At 38.9% G+C, this 17200-nt stretch overlaps 1 protein-coding gene across 1 annotated transcript; it reads right to left on the bottom strand.

The window, feature by feature from the left end:
• Window positions 1-1586: 1586 nt before the first annotated feature.
• Window positions 1587-16032, bottom strand: LOC140234608 (arginine--tRNA ligase, cytoplasmic-like). The gene is made up of 15 exons (XM_072314635.1): window positions 15864-16032; window positions 14941-15084; window positions 14054-14245; window positions 12975-13064; window positions 12244-12469; window positions 11479-11615; window positions 10432-10561; window positions 9075-9182; window positions 6579-6757; window positions 5196-5305; window positions 4650-4755; window positions 3696-3809; window positions 3036-3094; window positions 2397-2644; window positions 1587-1736 (listed from the first exon to the last, which is right to left on the bottom strand). The coding sequence occupies exons 1-15, from the start codon at window positions 15909-15911 to the stop codon at window positions 1627-1629; spliced, it is 2001 nt and encodes a 666-aa protein (XP_072170736.1). The 5' UTR covers window positions 15912-16032; the 3' UTR covers window positions 1587-1626.
• Between the last annotated feature and the right edge of the window lie 1168 nt (window positions 16033-17200).

The raw sequence follows: 17200 nt of genomic DNA, 5'->3' as shown, positions 1-17200 counted from the left end.
ATCAAGAGAAAAGAGAAAAAGACTTGCTTCTGACAAGATAGTAAACCCGCAGAGAGACAAAATGAACTTAAAACCTTGCTACCACGCATACTACTAGTCAAAATACCACTTTTGTGCATGTTAAGAATTGCAGTTCACTATGAGACAAGGCTGATAAGCTCCAAGAACTCTTCTCATATGTAAAATTTGTTTTATCAATAAACTGAAAACACATGAAAATGTTTGAATGACGATGACCTTTGGCTTCAGTACAGTACTTGAAAAATTTGGGTCAAATTAACAGGTAAATTGGACCAATGACACTAAAAATGAACAAGTTTTCCAGAAGCTACATTTTGTATAAAGCTGTCCTAAATAAGTGGGAGAAACCCATAAAACTACAAGGCATGAGAAAAAGAACAGAAAAAGCTACATTATGAACCTTTGTGGATTTCTGGGTAACTATCAGGCACATGTTCATAGCTTCATTGTCATATTGCAATCATACAACATGGACAATATGATTACATGTGATAGCAGGTATCAAGAGTTAAAACAAGACGCTCATATGACCCAAAAATAAAAAGCAAAACAAAACAAAAAAGTTTTGATGGCAAAATATTCCCAAACGCATTGACTACATTATGCTTGTAGTGCACATGATCCTGAGCAAGTTTTTTGTTTTGTTTTCATTTTGTTTTTTTTTTAATTTTCTTCGTCTTTCAAAAAGGCTCAAAACGGGTCTAGCAGTGCATACACATACACGGTAATCTGCATAATCAGCCATTCCACAAGAAGTTTCATATCCAGTACCTGCAAAATGCATTGTATTACAAAACTACCAAACCTTTACCTCAAGAACAATGACTGAAATAGGACGAGTACTTTATCAGACATTACAAACATCCCTCTTTTTGGACTTTTCAATGTTTAGCATAAAGACTCTTTTCAAATTGAGGATCTACTAAGGCCACTGTTCTTTGGTGAAGTTACATTGATATCTGAGAAAATGAGAAGCATGAATTTGGGACATCCAAAACTGCCAAATATTGAGCCAATCAACAACACAACCTGCACAATGAAGTGGGAGATATAATGTGGTCCCAACATCATACGCTTCTATAACTCACAAAATGTTTGCGGTATTCTCCAGTTTTTAATTGGATGCATCTCACATTCCTAGCTCTACCTTCATATAAAGAATATGCTATGGGATCACACAGTGTAGAATGTGTGTTCTGTAAAATGACGAACATGACACACTACACATGGGCTTCATGATACTTTGAAGAGAAACATTCAAAATTGCCAAATTTTGAACCTATCAAAAAAAAAAAAAAAAAAAAAATTGCACAATGAAGTGGGAGATATAATATGGTCCCAACATCATACGATTATATAACTCACGAAATGTTTGTGGTATTCTCCAGTTTTCAATTGGATGCAGCTTACATTCCTAGCCCTGCCTTGACTTATAAAGAATATGCTTTGGGATCACATAGTGAAGAATGTGTGTTCTGTAAAATATTGACCATGACTCACTACACATGGGCTTCATGATACTTCGGAGAGCAGCCCCCCCCCCCCCCCCCCCCCCAACACATCTTCTAGCCATCTTGTTCTCCAGGGCTCTTTCTCTTGGTGGTCCTACATCCTCTCTACCGGCTGCAGACCAAGGAGGTCGAATCCCTTGGCCATCACGGCAGCAGTCGCTTCACACAGCAACAGGCGACCTGTGTTCACACTCTGGATCTCACCTGCAGGAGTATTGATAGAAATGTGAACACATCTCATTTATATGCAGAATAATACTATATATGTGACTCATGATGACATTTTCAGCTTCCCCTGCAAAGTGGCCTATCAAAATTGATGAAAGAAATGTGACCTTATCACCTGCAGGAGGATATGTGAATACAACTCATTTATGCGTAATAATGACATATGAATATGTGAATCACGTTCACATTCTCAGTCCCCCCCCCCCCCCTGCAAAACAATAAAAAATGCTCAAAGAAATGTAATTTCATTGCCAGCAGAATTGCACAATATCTAACTTATGTTCACACTCTCAAACTCACCAGCGACTGATTCATACAGACATTAACGCAGCCCATCTAAGGTCAGTGAAGTATAGTCAGGAACAAACCCTGACCATTCATAAGAAACTCTTTAAGATGACTTAAGAGCCTTTTATTTAAAAAATCAAAGCAAAACTGCAAGATGCTAAAACATATACAGAGAGACTGAAATGGATGAAGAAGACAAAGATATAGAATATAAAGCACAAAGAGGATCAAGCAGACAGATATGCAGACATGTAGATAGAGATTTAACTTGATGTTTGAGAGAAAGACCCAGTTTTTACTTGAACCTAGCACATAATATCGAAAAATGTTGCAGATCAAGACTCTAACCTGTCTGTTTGTCTTTGACGATGCAGTAGCAGACTTCGTAGAACTCGGTGAACGTGTTGGCCAGCTCATAGAGGTAGTCACAGAGGGTGTGCAGGAAGAGGTCGTCCACGATGCGGGAGATGATCTCCGGGAAGCGCATCAGGCACTTGGCCAGCTTCCACTCCTTGGGGTGGTCCAGGGGGACGGACGTGGTCTCGGCTGCCTTCCGCAGGGCTTCGGAGGACATCTTGGCATTCCTGGCAATGGACCTGAGTTGCCATGGAAACAAGTATCATCATCATTACCACCATCATCATCTCGTGTATTATCCCAAGACAGAACATGAATCCAAGAGACAAGAAATCTGCACTTACATAACAGAACATTTAACACATCCAACTTTTTACAACATCAGGGATTGCAACAAGCGTTTTGAAGTAGTCTTTAACCTTTGCATGTTTTCCACAGTATTTTACACTAAATTTCTTCACAATGGGAAATTGTTCGAACTATCTTTTTTTCTGATATAACTGACCCTGATTACTAATGCCTGTGTTGTCCTTGGGGCAGAACTTCACCATATAAATTACAAATTATTCTGTATAAAGTCTGATGTTCAAGCCACAACCTATGGAATTATTGATCTTGTCTCCAACTCACTTGATTCTGGTGTACGCATAGAGTAGATAGACAGCAGTGTTTCCCTTGTCGTCAAGCATCTGTGATAAGACACAATTAATAATAATGATGTTAACAATGATGATGACAGTATTAGTTACAGTAGTAGGAGTAGCTGTATTAATAATACTACTAAAAATCATGATGATAATAGCAAAAGGAGAATCCAATTCAAATGAAATGATTTTCTTTCCTACTGTGCCTTTTAAGCACTTACAAATGTAGCATGAAACAAAGTACAAATGTATATATTTCTATTATCATCATTGATATCACTGATATTATCATTATCACTGTGTTGAGGATAATATTGATGATGAGGATGACAGCTTGTACGGACAGCAGATGACCTTGCAACTGATTGACAAATCCCCCTACATCAACATAAATAAGCACTGAATTGATCAGCATTTAAGTAGTAGCTGTAATAAAAGAAATCATGGGCGTACATACTCGAGCAGGATTTGAACCTGCGACCTCCTGCTCCTGCTCGAGTACGTACATCCATGATTTCTTTTATCACGGCTACTACCAAAAACACTGATCAATTCAGTTCTTATTTATCTCAATGTAGGGCATTTGTCAATTAGTTGCAATAAAAACATCTCAGTGGAAGAATTTCATGAATTTGAAGTAGTTGACCTTGTCAAAAGAGAAGACATAGTCATTGGTCCTGCGGTGACTGAGATCTGCATACTTGATGCAGCCATAAGCCACAGACTCCTGGGCAGCCTTCAGCTCTTCAGCTGACAAAACCTGCAGGATGAAAACAAAGAGCAACAATCTTTGTTAAAGCATCAAAATAACAAGATAATTTGAAAAACATTGATATGATAGACAAGTAAACAAACAAAAAAACAAAAACAAATGCAAAATGATCATACACATAAGGCTGATCTATATCTCACAAAGCGATGAATTTGGGACAGAGCTGGTAACTGTCTGTCAATTTGATACAAGTCCCACAAGGCGTTGAATTTTACACTGATTGTATCATGAAACACCAATGTCCAGGGAGAAAGCATTACCCTAACCTCACCCTGACCTTCCCCTTCTCTTTGATGGTCTTTCAGAACAACTCAAACCCTCATCTCAAAAAATAAATAAATAAATAAATAAAATAAAATGATAAAAACCATCTCAATTCTTCCTTCCTCTTTTCTTTGAGGGTCTCTGAGGATCATCTCATCTCACCTCATTCCTCCCTTTCTCTTCGAGGGTCTCCAAGGAACATCTCAAACCCTCATCTCTTATCATCCATCATCTTTTAATCGAGGTCCTCCAAGGAACGCCTTGGAACCGTTTCATGAAGGCTGTCAGCTCTGACAAGTTGTCAGTCTCTGATAATTACCATAGTGAGTGAGTCAGTCAGTGACCGGAGCTTTTCAGCCAATCAAAACCAAGGATTTTACTGAAGTTGTCAGAGATTGACAACTTGTCAGGGCTGACAACTTTCATGAAACGGTGCTCTTACCTCACTATATCCCTCCCATTTCCTTTGAGGGCCTCCAAGGAATACCTCATATCCTAATCTGACCCTGTCTATTCCTTTTTTCTTCAAGGGTCTCTACAGAACACCTAATGGTGACATCTTACCTTGTCCCTCCCCTTGTCTTTAAGGGTCTCCAAGGAACGCTTCATGCCTTCATCCAGGAGGTCCACCAGCCGCACCGTGTCACCAGATCGTGTCTTGAATTTTTTCCTGACAAATTCAGATGATTAGGGTACTTTTTACAAATTTGCGGTTTAGCACGATACAGATACTAAACACAAATAAATCTACAAAACACAATTAAATTTGAGAACTTATGGAAACAGTTTACGGTTGCTAGACAGACATCACGTTTAGCCTCTGTCAAATGCCAAAAGCTAGGGCATCATCATACCAATACTCTTTGTACTATGACTGCCACTTTTACTACAAATACCACTTCTGCAAGTACATTATTCTTAGCACAGTTTACAGCCTCGCTAGCCACAGAATCCTAAATAGTCGATGAATTTTGAAAACACAACTCTCATTGAATTCATCATCATCCTACGATGAACATCGATGAAGTCCTTGACAATAGGTAAGATCTTGGTTGATAGCCTTGCTGGGAAAATGCCAACATACACAAAAAGCCTCGTCAATCTACTCACTTGTCTTCTCCAAGGACGACTCCAAAGCCAACATGCTCTATCCTGGTTTCAGCGGGATCGTACCAGCCCAATTTGCGACATCCACTAAAGATTGCGTCAAAGTGAGTTCCCTGTTGTTTAAAATATTGATGTTACTTCATATGACTTACTATGTGCTAAATATTCTCTGCAGAATGCTCAAGGCTTGGCAAAGAACAAATCAAGGAATTACCACAAAAACAAAATTACTACAGAATTAACACAACTACCGAAGAATTAAGAAGATACATTTTAAAGTGATTCTCAACAGAATTAGATGATTTATGTATCTCTGTGTTTTCAAGGAGGCTGTCCTTCACAGAAGGCAATGCATGCACGAAGGATCTTTCTCCCCACGTCATAGTCAATTTTGGAATGCCAATGGCGCAAGAATTTGATTGTTGTAACTTTTGAGCAGGTGCATAATAACAAGGAGCAGAACTTTAAACGCAGCGAAAAACAATACAATCTTTCATTGGTAACCAGTGCAGAGATTGCCAAATTTGACAAAATAACAATGCAAGCTACAGTGTTCTGAAGTGTTTGCGATTTAACCACCTGAGTTTGGGAGAGATCAAACAAAAGGAGCATTACTAAAATCCAGCCAGGAGAGAATCAAAATGTGGACACAAGAGTTTCAATGTCCTGAGCGAGATTTGAACCCATGACATGGATCCAGACCCTAATCCACTATACCCAAGTGCTCCAACATCTAAATTTGAATTCATTAAACGTACTTTAAAGTCCTATAATGAGCAGATGGCTTCTTTCACGGTCAATATTTTACTGCAGTAAGCAGTTACTCACACATAAAACTCTACGTCAATGGCATATCCAAAAGTCCATCACTGGCAGATATATAACATGACTTTTTTGTTTCCAATGAACTCTGCTAGTTTTTTTATCTACAGTTCGACCTCGATTATCCGGCCATGTCGGGACCGGCGCTCATCCGGATAAGCGAATTGGCTGGATATGGGAGACACAATGTTAATGTATACAGCTGCCATCCAAGCTGCCGTCCCAGTGCACTGACAGCTAGGCAGGTAGCATACCCCGCAACAGTGGTGTAATCTATGCTAGCCTGCGCAAAATTGTAGTCCCTTACTTTTACGATGATAATGTGGTGTTGAATTTATGTTAGTTCTGTCGGGAATATTGTAGGTAAATCGTGTGAGTTTTGTAGAAATTTTAATTGAGTTTAAAGTCACTGTTTTTTTTCTAAATTTTTGGATGAAAAAAAAAAAGTCCTTCACTCCGTGAACGCGTGCGGATAATAGAGATTTCCAGATAAAAGGAGGCCGGATAATAGAGGTCGAACTGTAACTCTTTTTTAGTGCAGTACTGTGTAGAGGTCTCACAAACCTGACCCATGTCAACAACATAGATCAACCAATCTCCCTTCTCCTCATGCACTCGCTGACGGAGCGTCGCCATGTCCGACGTGTCGTAGGTGTACCCTCCGTCCGACTTGACGATAGTCAGAGGAACCGAACTCCCCGGGGTGAACATGATCTTCCTTCCCTCATCCTCTTCTAGCACACCTTCAGGGGGGAAAAAAAAAGACAAAAGAGCCTGGACTAAGGCCAAGTAGGGCATACGTTACTTAACCATTTACGACAACAACAACATCCTTAACCCTATTCTAACTGGGCTATTTGAGATCTCGGCCGTCAATCGCGCGATCGCCGCAAAATTTTGCCTGTACATACAGCCAGATGTCAACTACAAGATTATATGGTCATAAAATAGAAAAAATTTGATTTTATATTTTTTTATAAATTAAGTATGCAAATTTACGCATGAAATCATATTTTCACCGCGAAGGATTGCTAAATTTTTGTGTTAGAGTTTCTCAAGACATATCGAACGATTTTCTTATAAAAAAACAGCGCATTCAAAATCAGTTTCTTTTGTTTTGTATTGTTTTGTTAATTTCTTATGTATCTTATTGTTTTTTCGACCTTTTGTTTTCTATTGTTTTTTTGCCAAAATTTGTTGCTGGCACTTTTCCAAGCTGATCTACATTAGAATTGATTAATTTCAATGGTTAAAAGTTGAAATAATCTAATTTATATCAATTAAACAAAAAAACACAATTTGCATTGGATTTGCCCACAAAATCATGAATTTGAGCTGTTTTTGGGTTGACATGCATATGCAAAACATTGCGTAACTTCAGAACGGCGTACGCGGACGTCGCAAATTTGGTCTCAAAATATGCGGGAGACTTCATGAAAAAAGTCATAAAACGCAGCGGCAAAATCTTTGCGCGTTGCAGAATCGTGGCGCGAAATGTCGAGGGGGGGTCAATTTGACCCCCCCAGTTAGAATAGGGTTAACCCTTTGTATGCTATGAGAGCTGATTGACACAGAAAATCCCATAGTATTGTACACACTGTATGAAGTCCCTGGCACAGAAAGGGGTAATGGATTTTTAGCCAAAAATAAAGGACTAGACACCTCCAAATAACAACTAGAAATGTCGCTACAGCGACTGGTTATACCCCCGCCAAACAACATTTCATAAGCTTTGGTCAAAACAACATTTCATAAGCTTTGGTCAAAAAACTGAGGAAGTAGTTAAATCCGCAAGATCTTTCCTTGATCTTCTGCCATTAATATGCCGTTACCATGACAACGTACTTTCGGGTACTGTCGAAAAATGCGTCTTGCACATCTACAACCAAAGGCACACACCTGTACCAAGTTTCATGGAAATTGGGCAAAAACTGAGGAAGTAGTTTGCAACACAAAATTTTCCATCATTTTGGCTCATAATATGTGAGCTGTTACCATGGCAACATACTTTTTGTCACTGTCAAGAAATGTGTCATGCTGACCTATATCCTAAGACAAACATTCAATATGAATTCCATGAGAATTGGAAGAACACTGCTGAAGCAGTTTTGCCATGAAGCATTTTGCCCTATATTTTACCAATAACATGCCGTTACCATGGCAACGCACTTTTTGCCACTGCGGAAATATGTGTCTTGCACATTAACATATTCAGATGAACATCTGTACCTAATTTCATAAAAATTGATCAAAAACTGTGGGAGGAGTTCGCGACGCATGATTTGTACCCATTTTTGCCCATAATATGCCGTTACCATGGCAACGTACTTTTGGGTACTGTCAAAAAATACGTCTTGCACATCTACAACCCAAGGCACACATCTGTGCCAAGTTTTATGGGAATCGGTTGAAAACTGAGGAAGTAGTTCGCGACGCAAGATTTGCAACGGACCGACCGCCCGACGTTCGACCGCCCAACCGTCCGCTGATTCCTATATACCCCCTTCAAACTTTGTTTGGCGGGGGTATAAAAATACAATGCCTTTTTAAAAAAATACTGGGAGGTTTTCAAGACTAAGACATCCCCTGTCATATCCAGAAATTCTGCCGACAACATTCTGTTCATTGGCATTAACATCTACAAACTCAAAAACACAAGTGCAAAACACACAGAAATCATGTCATATGAGTATGTAAAAATTGTCCCTTTCAATCCACTATCACTATGCACTATTTCAAACAAAGCGATATGTCCTACGCTATAGTATATCATACATGACTCTCCAACTCATAACACAGAAACATTTTCATGCATGCAAGGAGACCATGGTTTTGGTACACAGGTTGACAATCTTCATAAATGCTGACAAAGCACTTACCCCTAATATCATACCTGTTTCATTTTAACACCAGCTTGTCCTTTAACTGGTAACTGTATTACCGGCAGTAAAACTCTCATTTCACTAAAGAAGCAGTAAAAACTGAAGGCTGGAAAAAAAACCTTGCTAATTATTTGTTTATTGTTGTTACACAGTTGAAAGGATAAATATTTGTACCAACCTGCCTTCTCAAGCATTTCCACCACAGAATTCATCCTCTCCTGGTAGAAAGACTCTCCCCTGGGAACCAGATTCTTTATCTCCAGTCTGTCATACACCTTATTGAACTCTGTGGAAATTTAGGGAGAAAACCAGAGTGGCATTTCATCAAAAGTTTTGTCACATTACGTTTTTTTCTGACAAATTTTCCCTTAGCCAATCAGATGCAAGGATATCAGTAGCATAAAACAATTTGTCAGTAAAAATACCTGACAAAATGCTTGATGAAATGCCCCCAAGAAATGACATTGCCAGTTGGAGCCTTGATCTCAAGGGTATTGTCAAGAATATCTTGTGACATGTTTTACCACACAGTGATCACCTACAAGTGTACCACAAGTTGAAAACCTACAGACTCACAGAGACAACACATGATGTATAATCATGACAAATAAATAACTAAGGTAGAAATATCACATTATAGTGGAATGAAGACATGGCGTTCATAACTCACATTAACATACCTGCCAACATTTCAAAATGAAATATCTTACTCGTGGATTGCAAAAATCTTATTTTATATGCAAACTGAAGTTAAAAATCTTACTTTCGGTCAAATCTTCAGAAAATACACATGAAAGGTATATCTAAATATTTTTTAAAAATCTGATTTCTCTGACAGAAAATCTGATTTTGCTACTTTTACCGTAAAAAATCTTACTGAATCTGATAAAATCTTACTAGTTGGCAAGTATGCATTAATACGTACATCTTTCAATACAGGTAAAAATTACAGGCAATAAATTTGATTTGAGTCAGATGATGATTAACAGTGTATGGCACAGTATATTTGTTTTTTTTTAAAAAGTCAAAGGCACAGAATCTTCCAAGAGAGGTAGTAATTGAATGTCTGGTGAAATATGCGAGTCGTGAGTGTCGCTTTCAAGTGCACCAGATTAGTGAGCTTTAGATGGACGTTGAGACAATGATTGCATTGGCCATTCTCTATCCCTGTGTAGTGTTGCAAAGTAGCTTTAGAGCTTTAGATAACGCCAAGACATGACCTATAAAAAGTAGGATGTCGCCCCCATACGATCATTGCATCAAGGAGCTCTCTGTGTTCTGAACTGAACTTGTGAATTGAATAAACGCAAAAATGGCCCAGAATGCATAGTGAAAATTCAGACGATGTGAGATTGATTTGGTGCAAGCGCAAAACAGGGTTTTTTTTGTTTTCCCTCTGAACATCCGTATTGCAAAAAGTTAAAGCTCCCTATCGTCAGTTTCACAGAGAAATGATGAGAGGAACAACAGAGGATCAGGAGAGAATACGTTTTCACATTTTCATCCAGTCTCAAAGACAGAGAATGACCTCTGACCTCTCTTGGAGATGTCACAGATGAGCTCCCAGGCCTTGATGATGTCTGGTTCGTGGCTCTGGAGTCTCACCACCATGCTGTAGGCTCTCTTCTTGAACTCCTCGTCAGAGTCAAACCTCACCTTGGACTCCTGGTTCAATCAAATGGCAGAAATTATCATTCATAAGAAACTCTCAAACCAGTCAATGGATATGGGTACATGTTTGCACCAATTGCCTTTTGTCATCCATATACATTGTACGGTACCTCATTTGCATATGCATGTATATCTTTATTTGTCAACTATCGTTTATCCTTTGCACAGTTGAACATATGCTTATGATATAATTCCTGATTTATTCTGTGTTATGTTTTGTTGGAAAAAGGAATGAAAGTTAATGAATTGAATGGAATGGAACGGAACGGAACGGAACGGAACGGAATGGAACGTAATGGAATGGAATGGAATTGAATTGATTTGAATTGAATTAAATTGAACTGAACTGAATTGAATTGAATTTTTAAATCACCACTAGATTAAGATCAGGGGCCAAACTGAATTTGGACGCTTTCATGAATTCCCAAGGGAGTTGGGGGGGGGGGGGGGGGGGGGGGTAACAGGTTCAAAGAACCTAACGCCTTTCCTGCTTTTTTAGTGTCACTAATACCTCAGACATCCTTTGGTGTACAAGTGCAGTTATATGATGATGGCTCAATAGTGTCAGACAAAATAATAGGATTTCAATTACTGCTTCGTTCTACACAATCACCAGCATACATAACTTCTTCCAGCTACAGTGCACTCCTGTTATATCAGACACATTAACAACAAAATTGTCGACACAATGAAGTAAAAATTCAGGTCCCATAATATCAACTATATATATCTTCTATATACTTTACTGCTTGGCTATAGTGAAAATTTGATAAAACGAAAGAAAACTGCCGATCCAAAGGATATCATTATAACAAGAGTCGACTGTATTCTAAAAAAAATGCATTTCACTGCAACTATTGAAACACAGTCTTTAATGGTCTTTTAAAAAAAAGTAATGCCTCTTAGCTGACCTTGTAGAACTTCTGGAGGTCATGGATGGGTGGAGACTCATTGAGGTAGTTAGGAAACTGGTCTGCCAGGTGTGTGATCAGCATGCCAAACTGAGTCCCCCAGTCTCCCAAGTGGCTCACCTTCAGGACGTCATGACCTTGGGAGGAAAAAAAAAATGGGTCAGGAAAAGTGGCAACTTCATTAAAAACAGTCTTTTCAACAATTTGAATAATTATACAGTGCCCACTGCATGATGTAAGGATTAGAACCAGCACTTGCCGATGGCGGAAGTTCGTTGGTCTAGTGGATGAGACACCTGTCTGGTGATCAGGAAGTCATAGGTTTGAATCCTGCCCAAGTATGTATGCCCATGATTTCTTTTGTCATGTCCAAGTTGTCACGTTGTCACGTTGTGACAGTGCTTATTTACCTTGATGTAGGGCAATGTGTCGATCAGTTGCAAATAATCTTTCTTCACACATCTCCTGGTTTGGCAGTGAACAAAAGGTAATTCTCCTATAATAATTACTTTAAAGACTATCAAACACATCCTCACTTCTCCTTCAAAAAACAGTGTCTCTTAACAGACATACAACATCTGAATTATATGTGCACCAGTATTCTCAAATTTAGCAAACATTTACAAAATACTGAAATTTTGCTTTCTTTGCCAGAGTATATGTTGCTCTCCAAGCAAGAGGTTCCCTGTAACTTCTGGTTCCTTGGTTCGTTCTGGCCCATCACTCCCGGTAATTTGTTAAATTCCCCTAGCTTTGAGAACTTACCCACAAATTCCATGAGCCGGGCAATGCTCTCCCCAATGATGGTCGACCTCAAGTGACCAACGTGCATCTCCTTGGCGATGTTTGGCGAGGACATGTCAAGGACAATCCTCTTCCTCTTCTTGATGGGTGGGGGCATCACCCCCTCGGTGAGGATGGAAGTGATGAGGGGGGCAACAAAGGCCTTCTTCAGATGAATGTTGATGAAACCTGGTCCTGCAATATCAACCTGTAGTAATGGATAAAAGTAAAAAATCTGATTAGACTTCGTTCATCAAGATTAAAAGTGCAATATGTTCTACTTGACTTCTGAATACAGAGTAAAACCACAAAAACAGAATAGTGGAACTTAGATGTGAAATCAATTTACAGCAGGAGAATTTCAAAGTTTCACATTTTTGCCTTTTAGTGATATTGGGCACAACCAAGTCTCTACAACCACAGGCCCTTTCCTCACAAAAGCATACAAGCTACAAAGTTTGTGGCTTGGCAACTGACTTATAGCTAACTCGACATCTTTTTTTTGTTGGCTACTTACTGTACTTTCGCATGATTAATCTTTCGCGCTGCAAAATTGTTAACCTATTCAAAATGTGTTCTACTCAAGAGAAAATTGTGAAGATATCTTTGAGGGTTTTAGAATTATAGCTACCCAGAAGTAGCTCGAAATATGCAAACATTAATGTAACTAAAAAATGTCTGTGTTCACAGTAATGCAATAGTTGAGACCTCACCTTTTCTATGACGTCATTGGATGGGATGTTTGCCTGGATCTGCTGGGCAACAACCCTGGGAGAGACGGACGTTCCCTGAGCTTTCAGTTGCTGTAGTGGTAAACAAAGTAAAGTCACATACAACACATGTGGAACTTCATCCTGTGAGATCTTATTCGTTTCTGCTTTAAAAACTACACTACAACTGATTACTAAAATCCTTCATGAATTGTGAAGATCTGCTTTGCAGCAAGAAAATATGTTAGCAAAAGAAAAGAATGTACAGAAAGATTCCTTTTTTTCAGATGAAGATGGTGCTGTTCTTCATAAAGCAGCCTTAATTTCTTACTATGGTATATTTTGTGTTTAAAAAAAAAAAAGTGATTCAATTCACATGAGTCTTCAACCCGTTACAAAAAATATACAGCCTGAATGTCCCATTCCATATCAAGAGCTTTGCCTGTGTATACGGGGCTCGACATTCATGGTGGTCCAGTGGCACGGGCCACTAAAAATTGATGCTGGGCCACTAAATTTCCAAAAAGAGTATCGTTTGGTCTGATCTCCCGGCGAAAACCCATTTTTGGAAAATCTCCCGTTCTCCCGCTTGAGATTTGATTTCTCCCGCCCTGGCTCTGTGTCTCCCGTTGGAAAGGATTTCTTATACTTATTGCTATTGTATGTTGAAAAAAACATAAGCCTTAGATCAGCACCAGAGAGCATCTAGAACCCTAGGAACTTCGCGCTTCGCGCACATCAACTTGGAGTCTTCCGTTTGCTAGGGGTTTCAGGCGGGAGAATCTCCAGATCAGAAGGTGCTTTGGGTTGGAGTCTCTGTATTGCTTCAGTGTCAAAATTGATTCTAAGTAGTCCGCCTGGCTAGTTAAAAAAAAAAAAGTTAAGTGCGACCCCTGATATGTATATCTAAAACTTGATATATATGTATGTCACCTAAAACATGATATTGTTGGATTAAACATATAAAATCACCTCATATAGACTAAGTAACACTGCCAGATTACTTGAACCAAAGACCTGATGACAAAGAGTCTTAAGTCTTATCCACTATACTAAGACATATAGTGGCTGTGAATTCTCACCTGAGCAATGGCCATTGCACTGTTGCATTGGTAATCACCGAATTTCTCCTGCTGGCTGGGCTGCACCGTCACGGGGGCATTGGGGAGGGCAGGGTAGGCTACCCTCAGTGCTGTCTTAAAGATCTGCATCAGCTTATCGCACACATTGCCGCCATCATCACCACCCTGGGATGATTCCTCTTCTTCTAGACTCTGAGATACACAGAATCAGGGGTGGATATCATTAGATAGATAAAAATGAATAAAGAAAAGCCATTTCGAAACAAACATAGATACAAGCATAGATAAAGAAAGAAATGAACCAATAAATGAAAAATGATATAAAAACATACAATATCTTATCATAAAAATTATAAAGATACATCAAAATAATATAGTTTTGTGCTTAGAGTTTTTGAGTATTAAGTATGAAGCAACTAGGGTGAATAAGACTCCACATGAGACAGAGATATAACAAAGTTTCACTCATAGAGCTTAGTCAAGTAATAGACTTGAAAGAAATCAATTCTTATCAACAGCCCTGCATGTGAAAACTCACATTTCTTTCTTTTGCAAGAGTTTTATTCAAGCGATTTTTTTTTTTCACATACATTCACATATTAAATCTCTAACTCTTACAGGAAAAATTAAGGAACAAGGGAAAGGAAGGATTTTCACTAATTAAGTTTAAAGTATGATCACCCATTCATGAAAACATGATCCCTTCATCAATCAATCATCCATTCCTTCATTTCTGCAGGTAACTATCTATTCATCCATTTCATTCAACTAGTAGACAATTAATTCATATACTTTGCACACAACTGAAGACATTTGAATTGATACCTAGAACCACTGCCAAGCTTGTTTTTGTTTTGTTTTGTTATGTTTTGATTTTTGTCCCCTACCCGCTTGAGGTGCATGATGCGATACTTCAGCTTCTGGTTCTCTGTCTGCAGAGTCTGGAGTTCAGGAGGAACAGTCTCCCAGTCGGCCACGCCTCCATTCTGGAGCTCCTGAATCTCTTGCTTCAGAGATGCGATCTGCGCCTCCTGCATCAGTTTGCAATAAAAAAAAAAAAAAAAAAAAAAAAAAAAAACATTGATTGAGCATTAATAGAATAATACGTGGTCGACTAAAAGTGCTGATCAAATGTGGAATTTCAAAACTATAGGTTTTTGAGTATGATAGCATATGAACGAGTCATAGGGTGCTCTCTGATTCAAAACTTGCTTGAAATAAATACTGAGTAGAGTCTAGAATGGGTAAGCCTAATATAGACTCTAGTATGAATAGGAAATGTTGCAATCAAACGTTAGAAGAAATGTTGCAATATACAGTTCTATTTCATACTAGTTTATGATTAAATTTATAGCCTTTATTCAGGTCTAGGCCTACCTGCATAAAAAAAAAAAGAATAGAAAACAAACGAACACCAATCATGTCAAAGATGAGCAAAATAGAACCAATGGTAAGATTATTATAAAACCACTACCAGGTAACTGTTACAGCTTGAGACAGACACTAGCTATACTCACTAGACCTAGAGTACTTTAAGTTTACTTAAATAGCAACCGGATTTCTAATCCCTACTTTCATGACTTTGGGACAAAATTTGGGGGAAGCTTCACGTGTACCCTCCTCTCACATTAACAATAACATTAATAACAATGCACTCGAAGTAAATTAAGTATTTGGTGCACCATCCCATCATTGGTGGTTCTATGGTATTCATTTCTATTTCTGGAAAATTTCTATGATGACAAGCAATTCAGGCCCGGCCCCGGGAACAAAAAAAAAACCCATAACAGACGTTAAAACCTTAAATTACCTGTTGCGAAGCACGTGTGGTTAAAGTCTCAACCAATTTCTCCATCATCAGTCTTTTATACGGCAGCCTTAATAATCTGCGTAAATTCGGGTAGGAAACGACTTGAAACAGCAAAAGGGAGAGCTCAGATTGCTTGTTCTCTGTTCGCCAGTCACTACATACAGCAGCAGTTACTCAATGGGCATATGAGATCTGAACTTGCAAGTCTCGCCGCCGGCGCCGCGCCTCCGCCCGTCAAATAACGTCGCGTCGACAGTCGCTTCCCTTCCCTGCACGCACACGTGTGATGCTGCTTAGCTAGCTGGATAAGTATGATCGTGGCTGACGAAATCTGACTGAAATCGTAAACGTCCTTAAATTGGCAACATACCATGGAGATGTGTGCTAACCACAGAACTCTTGGTAAGAGCATGGACCTAGTGTAGGTCCATGGTAAGAGCAAGGAGGTTCAAGAGAGTGGAGTCACAACTGTCGTATTTCCTTTGAAGTCACGTTTGATGCCGCCACTCCAAAGTATTTGAAGCATGTGGCAAACTGGATCTGCCGCGCAGATAGGAAGACAATTGACTCATGTCTCATTGCATAATCATCAGCCACTTTCTAACGAAAATATGTCTTTGTGATGGTAATTACTTTTCGCCATCCCTACTTATAAAAGATAGGTGTTATATGATGGTAAGTAGACACGGGGATGCGCGAATAGAAATTGCGCAAAACATGATGAAATGAAAATGAAAATTACTCGACTGGCCGTGCCCGGCCACTAATCTGATATATCTATTAATATAGAATTATACTCGAAGATTATTCCATATCAGTTTTATTTGGAGGAATGAAGTGGAAAAGTGATAAAACCGGCTTTACGGGAGGGTACAGTTTCAAACACTTTCACATGATACAGCTCTGATTTACACTTTTGCACATATTTCTTGAAGGGATTGGCCTTTGTTTAATGAGCTTTATCATTAAGTGAGATTTCGTTTCATTTAATAAATAAACAAGCAAAATATAGCCAACATTAAGTTAACGTTCAAAATGAATCTTCAGATTGCTCAGCAAGACGGCGGCATCAAACCCCGTCACCAAAGGCACAGATGCACCTGTGGAATTCTTTTGTACATCAATAGAAAAGTGACAACTGTTTGAATAATTACAGCCAGTTGGAACTCCATCTCTTAAACCTCCTTGGTAAGAGTTCTGTGGTGCTAACGTACGTAGGTACCTCTCGTGCCCACAGAACTCTTCCTGTGTGATCACTGACCGTTCTGTTGCATAGAGATATGATGACTACGCGAAATAAAAAAAAAAAAATAAGTTTAGTTTTTGGAATATGTATA

This window comes from Diadema setosum, chromosome 11 (assembly GCF_964275005.1).
Source record: "Diadema setosum chromosome 11, eeDiaSeto1, whole genome shotgun sequence".
NCBI classification, from domain to species: domain Eukaryota; kingdom Metazoa; phylum Echinodermata; class Echinoidea; order Diadematoida; family Diadematidae; genus Diadema; species Diadema setosum.
The sequence above is the reverse complement of the archived record's forward strand: the minus strand, read 5'-3'. Positions and strand labels throughout refer to the sequence as shown.

Coding starts and splice junctions, on each gene's coding strand:
- LOC140234608 (XM_072314635.1), bottom strand. CDS start 15,911: ATGATGGAGAAATTGGTTGAGACTTTAACCACACGTGCTTCGCAACAG. Junction 3,810..4,649: donor AAGACAAGGGGAGGGACAAG/GTAAGATGTCAC, acceptor TTCATCCTGCAG/GTTTTGTCAGCTGAAGAGCT. Junction 3,095..3,695: donor ATGTCTTCTCTTTTGACAAG/GTCAACTACTTC, acceptor GTCTTATCACAG/ATGCTTGACGACAAGGGAAA.